Here is a 6761-nt window from a genome sequence, read left to right on the forward strand (position 1 = left end):
ACTCTTGTCCGCTTGCTATCTGTCTAGACGCATTTCCGGCTCAAATTTACACCTGATTAGCGTCCGCACGGACACGAGATGGGAGACCCTTTCTTGGTGGTAGGTGGAATATTTTCTTCTAGCTTGAGTTTTTCCTCGATGTGCCTTATATATCCTAGTAGAGAGAGGGCTACACGGTATCATACTTGGCCCGGGATCATCCATTTGTGTCTATCCCTTCTAAAGATGCCCAGTCCCGACCTCTCTCTCCTTTCTCGGGTTTGGGTGTCTTCTCATCTTTCTTCTGAAACTTGTCCTTGGAAAAATAGTCCAACATCCTTTTACATTGTAAATCAGTGTCGCCCCCTCCGGTTTGAAACAATGATACTACTGTGAGCATTCTTTGCGGCAACGATGGTTAGCGTCGCCCCTTTCGTTTTCGTAATTGTGCTGCTACAACCACCCTTGTTGCAACAACATTGGTCAGCGTCACCCCTTCTCTCTTGCAACAACGGCGGTGCCGCCACTACACAACTAAGAAGCACATCTCTTTCCAGCATCGGTAACACCATTCCTTGCAGCACGAGGCGTCTCCTTTAACACCGGTTCAAAGCATAACGCCTTTGCAACAGGCTTGCATAGTGGCGGTTGTTGCCAACTTGCCATGGCGAGGGATTCTAGTATGTACGAAACAGGGGCATGGCTGGCCCGTCTTTTTTTTTTCATTGAGAATTTGATCTGAATTTGATCCAATAACAAAAGATGACCCACTAAGCTATTGGTCCGTCCTTGGCCCGTTCTTATTTTGTTTCATGCTCCGCCAGTATGTACTTGTACTAGACTTCACGGGTAAAGCTTGCAAAGGGAATGGAGCTTTGTTTGTCGTGAACACGAGATGCTCGGAGCGATTCGGGGCTTGGTCCCAGAGGCAGAGTAGCATTTGAGCTTTTCTTTCGTGTGTACATTTTCTGCTAATGCATACTCCAACTGGATTTTCAGGTGAAGTTATTGTCCAACTGGATTTCGAAATGTGTGGCTGGATGCGAATCATATCCCAACGAGTCAGAGAAGTCCCAAGCATTTGAGTTTAGAGAAGAGTAGACAGAAGCACCGCATCAGAATTAGGATTTGGCTTTTGACAACACAAACCAGGTTCAGTATTTCATCAGATCTGAAGTAGCCCATCATCAACAGCTCCGAGAGAAACTTTCACTCGGGCTTTTACAGAGACACAGACAAGCTAGCACATATACTGATTTTTTACAGAAAAGTTTCCTTTCTAAGCAAAGTAAGGCCCGGTTCTTTTCACCCTGAATTCTAGAGAATCAGGATTATGAAAAATTCTTCCAGAATCTGTGGTCGAGTTCTTTTCAGAGATTGTAATTTGAGATTCTGGAAAGTGTTGTCTGTTGAAATGTCTGTACTGCCCTTAGATAGAAGTTGTTTGCTGAATTGTTAACACTCTGTTGTTTCTAACAGTGACGAAAGTGTATTTTACGAATGGCATAAAAATTGCTAAATATTACAATGGGTGTAAAGTTTTGTTCATGACGGCAAGTGCATAAACTAAAAAAAGACAATACTCTCAGGGTACAAGACTAGCAGCAATCGCCTCACGTGTTGCGTTCATGGTACCATCATCTTCTGGTGGTAGAGCGTTGGCACCTGTAAACGGCAATAGAGGTTGCACGTATGCATCATTGTCAAACTTGTCGAAATGCTCATCATGTAACTTGCTATCGCGGATCCAATTGTGGAGACACATGCATGCAGTGACAATCATTTTTTGGGTCTCCGGTTTGTACCGAGGTATGCCTTCGAGAATTCGCCATTTCATCTTCAGAACACCAAATGTTCTTTCGATGACATTTCGCAAAGAAGAATGTTGATGGTTGAATGTCTCATATCTCCCAACTGGTTGGTGTTGTTGAAAATCTGGTACATGGTATCGTTGCCCTTTGTATGGTGCTAGATAACCAACCTTGTTTGGATATCCGGAGTCGACAAGATAATATTTATCTACAGTAGGACATCAACATAAGACATTATAAATTTATAGCATACCATGTATATTACTATATGGGCACATGAAAGAGATTACCTGTGGGGGTTGTGGAAAGTGATCATAACGAACTATGGCATCGCTCCATACACGTGTGTCATGAACAGATCCGGGCCATCCGGGAACAACAAACGTGAACCTCATATCTAGCACTATCTAGCAATACATTGACAGCAGGAAACATTGACAGCATTTGACAGCACTATCCCAAATTGTATGAGCAGCACTATCTAGCAATACAGTGTGTTCAAGCAGCAAATCCATCCATCCATCCATCTAACAAATAAGCAGCAAATCCATCCATCCATCTAACAAATAAGCAGCAAATTCATCCATCCATCTAACAAATAAGCAACAAATCCATCAATCTAACAAATAAGCAGCAAATCCATTCATCCATCTAACAAATAAGCAGCAATATCTGTCTGTTTACAGGGAAGAAGAACGAAGCTCACAGCGGGGTGGGGCAGACTGCAGGGTGGGCGGGGCGGCCGGCGGCGGGGCGGGGCGGGGCGGGGCGGGGCGGGGCGGCCGGCGGCTGGGCGGGGCGGGGCCGGCCTGAGGAGCAGGGCGGACGCCGGCCTGACGAGCGGGGCGACGGGGCCTGCCGGCGGCGGGGCGGGGCGGGGCGGGGCGGGGCGACGGGGCCGGCCTGAGGACTGCTCGGTGCAGAGGCGAGGTGGGGAGCGAGCGCAGATGCGGGGCGTTTTGGTTGACTGATCGGTGGCATTTTGCCTGTAATTACGTGGTACAATAGGGTTATGGTATTAATCCGAAAGGTTTTCTTTTGTGGGACTTGGTAGAATCTTGAGATTGTGGGAGAAATCAGGTTTTCCTCAGATTTTGAATTGCACTGAGATTCTGCAGAATCTGATTCAGATTTTGGTAGTTCATTCGAGTTCTTTTGCAGAATCTGATTCAGATTTTGGTAGTTCATTCGAGTTCTTTCGGGATTGAGATTCTATAGAATCTGCTCAAAAGAACTGGGCCTCGAGTTCTTTTGGCTCGAGATTTTCAGGACTATAGAATCTGCTCAAAAGAACTGGGCCTAACACACGCTCTGTTTACCACAGTTCAGAACAATGCACGAGACCTCATCAAGTCTGAAGAACAAATTTTCATCTTGTTTTGGTTGGGGTGCGCCAGGCCCAGGCAGCAGTGCAAAGCCTGGGCGACACCTGAGGACCCCAGCAGCAAGCTACTGTGGTGGGCCCTTCCCCATAAAAAATAAATTTAATATCGTTGTGGGCGCATGGCCCACATATCAGATATTAAACTGATAAGAACAGATACTACACTTGATCTTAGCCAAAAGGCCGAGAAAGGTATGCCTCTTCCCTCTGCCGTGGGTCTGCTTATATAGCGCGTCCTCGTCTCCTTCCCCTCTGGCTCCGCGAGGTGGGACTAAACGAGGGCGCTGCGCTCTGCGTTCCGTTCGCGGCTTCGAGAGGCTCTGGTCGGTTTGCTTGGGCCGTCGTTAAATAAGCCCAACCAAGATGGGCTGGTTATTCCCGTAAGCAATATATGGCCCGGCAGCGACTACAGGTTCCTCAAGGAAAAGAAAACAGTGGAAAAAAAAAAGGAAAAGAAAACAGTGCAACTGCTTTCTTTTTTGCGGGTAGTGCAGCTACACATCTCTTGTTCTTCCAGTTTTCAAAACAAAACAAAAAAAACTCTTGTTCTTCTAAACAGACGTTTCTTAATTTATTTTCTTCCAAACTGACATTTCTTTATTGCCCTTAAAATAGAAGAAAACCCGGACATCTTTTCATTTTTTGAGAAAAATCATCCAGGCAACTTGAAAAATGCACTACTTCTTGCAGCTTTGCTGAACATCTAGGTCGAATATCGCCCATCTTTGTCAATTTAAAATTATCCTCTTTTACGTTATATTATGTGGACTCTTGGGATTGTGTGTGAGACTATAAGCATCGTGTCATGATCTGTATAGCCGGAGTCCATATAAATAAACTAAAATAAAATCGTATGTTCTTGCCTGGAAGTAGCGCTGCATTTTGTTTTGTCTCGTTCGTTAGGCACCCACCAGTCGTGCTGGGTTTATAAAACTGGGCATGTCGTTGTCCCGTGGTCGGCAACGCGACGGTGGTTCCATCGCCAAGATTGTGGCGACGAAACGGTCAAGCTGCTCGGACGTGTTGCCGTCATCATTTTCTTCAGACTTCAGACATTAGCATATGTCATGGCGCGGCTTCTGAGCAAGCTCACGATTGACATGTTCTTGCCGGACCGAGTGAAAGTGGCTAGTACAAGGAAGCGCGTTGTGACATGGTGTTCTCCTGGCGAACTAAACTAATCACCCACGCACGCACATGCAGACATGTTGGAGCTGGTGAAAAAAGAAAAGGAGATCACAAGCTGAATGTTAATTCAGAAGGACGTGCGTGCCAGCAACCAGCAAGACAGATGAAATGCATCGAGATTCAGTAGCGACGAAGAGATTTTCTTTTCTACAGTATAATTTACTAGTACTGGTATTTTTCATCTCACTGTCGTGGCTTGTAACAGATGATCATCTCATCATTCACTATGCACACTAGCATCACAAGAAGAAGAAGAAGAAGAAAAGAATGGGTGGACGGAAGAGGAATCTGATGATCTGGTCGGCTTCAGGCGTCCTGGGAGTAGAAGTCGATGATGTCCTTGAGGTCGGGCTGGAGGAGGAAGGCGGCGGAGCGGTCGTGGCAGCCGGCGAGCCAGAGTATGTGCTCGAAGAGGATGGCGTCGACGTCGACGAAGAGGGCCTTGCCCCTCCGCTCCTCCTTCCCCGCCGCCGCCTCCAGGAGCACCCGGAACGGGTAGGTGTCGAGCACCAGCTGGTCCACGGCGAACACCCGCCGCTCCTTCCCGACCACCACCGTCACCGTCGCCGCCGGGGGCGGGCCGGCCTCGTGGTCGCCGTCGAGGGAGTGGTAGCCGAGGCGGTGGGCGGAGGAGGTCGACGGCCGCCGGAGGAACACGCAGCATCCGGCCATGGCGAGAGCGAGAGCCCTTCCTTCCCTCGGTGCTCTGTTTCTTGGACGCGCTGGGTTGGGCGTGGCGTGGGAGTGGGTTCCATGGGGAGGGGCGCGGCGAGGTGGTTTATACTGGGAGACGGGATCGTGGGCGGGTCGAGCCGTTGGAGCTGGCTGTCTCGGGGTAGCCGTTGGACCGGGCCGAGCGGCGCAGGACAGGGAATGGTGGAAAGGGACGCGCGGGGGCCGCGTCCTGGACCAGCTTCCTCTGTCCGCCACTCGTCCGTGTTTTTGTATCCTTCTTCTTTTTTCCTCCTCTCCGTCGGTTTCGTCTCTGACTTGGCTCCGCCGGCTGGAGAGCTCACCGAGATAACTCGTGGGGTAGTTCTTGAGACGTGTGGGCTGTAGAGACACGCGGTGTTTGCATTGGGACGGAGTGGTGGTCTGTTCATCACAGACACACGGGCTGTGGAGTGCACGACGATGCCCAGCGCGTGGCCGTGGGCTGGGACGATTGGGACGTGCCCCGTTGCGCGTTGCATCGCCTGAGCACGCGGTGCGGCCGTGCGGATAACACGGCTTTGGGACAGGAGAGACGCGGTGCTCCGGCGGTTGATTGCGAAATAAAACATTAAGAAAGGTTTTAGGATGTGAATCAATGTGTGTTTGAATGATTAGATTAACAATGATATTCTTACGGGTCAAAAAGAAATGATATTCTTATCCTATCAGGTTCAAGTCTTAATACTTGTATTATTTTTAATTTATTTCAGTCAGTTACATAGTACTCGACCCTAACCAAGATCCCATTTTCTTTTTTTTTTTCTTTTTTTTCCTCTCTTCTTCTCCATCAACCACGTGCAACTCATCACACATATGAGAAAAAAATGAAAAGTGTGTCTACACGCGGACGAAAAAATAAAGGCTCAAAACTGGCACGTCCCGTGAGTGACACGACGCTTCCGCAAGCGTTTAGGAATCATATTTGCTAAGTCCGGCCGTAGATGCTTTTAGGATAGGATTGACACGGTTTTTAGGACGCCATGTAAAAAAGATTCTACCATAACAAATGAAAATAGGGTATTAAAAAAGTTATTGTCCCCGTTATAGTAGTGTTGTCGTCGTGAGTGCGTCCCGAAGCTTCTGCCACCGACCACGCTCGTTGGACTGTGTGGTCCGAGTTCTTCTTGAGTATGGCGACCATGTCTACTAGGTGCAACAAATCCCAATCCGTCGGGTAGCTGTATGAACTCAGAAGTAAGAGCATCTACATCCAGACCCCTCAAACCATCCTCAAACGTTCGGTTAGGCCGCGTGGTCACTAACCGGTCAGGAAAAAGTGACGCAGACGGACCTCTCAAACGGGCCTCAAACGTCCGGGCTGACCGGCACCCCTCATATTCAACCCAAATATGGGGCGAATATGGGGAGCCCTGGCACGCCCGCCACGTCGGACCCGACATCCCGACCCTATCATAAATGACACCAAATCCATCGCGTAGAATTGTCGGATCCATTTCCTTTTTTCTCTCTTCTTCCTCCGCGTGTCGTCCGTCTCGCAACTCTACCGCCACGCGCACTCCATCTCCTAGTAGCCTCTGCCACCCCGGCTGCTCGGTCAGAGGGATCATCTCTCCTCACCTCTACGCGCATGACGTCGTCGTCGACACGAAAGACACTGCGGTACATCTGGCAACTCTGTGATTGTGCCTTGCGCCGGATGTGTTCGGCAGAATGTCTGAACGGAT

General features: G+C 48.9%; 1 protein-coding gene and 1 non-coding gene across 2 annotated transcripts; both read right to left on the minus strand.

The window, feature by feature from the left end:
- Positions 1 to 3173: 3173 nt before the first annotated feature.
- LOC123451498 lies at positions 3174 to 3370 on the minus strand. The gene has a single exon (XR_006632355.1). It is a non-coding gene; the product is annotated as a U2 spliceosomal RNA (small nuclear RNA).
- Positions 3371 to 4486: 1116 nt separating this feature from the next.
- Positions 4487 to 5261, minus strand: LOC123447071. The gene has a single exon (XM_045123636.1). It carries the CDS (start codon positions 5032 to 5034, stop codon positions 4669 to 4671), a length of 366 nt encoding a protein of 121 aa, XP_044979571.1. The 5' UTR covers positions 5035 to 5261; the 3' UTR covers positions 4487 to 4668.
- Between the last annotated feature and the right edge of the window lie 1500 nt (positions 5262 to 6761).

Source organism: Hordeum vulgare, chromosome 4H (genome assembly GCF_904849725.1).
Source record: "Hordeum vulgare subsp. vulgare chromosome 4H, MorexV3_pseudomolecules_assembly, whole genome shotgun sequence".
NCBI classification, from domain to species: Eukaryota; Viridiplantae; Streptophyta; class Magnoliopsida; order Poales; family Poaceae; genus Hordeum; species Hordeum vulgare.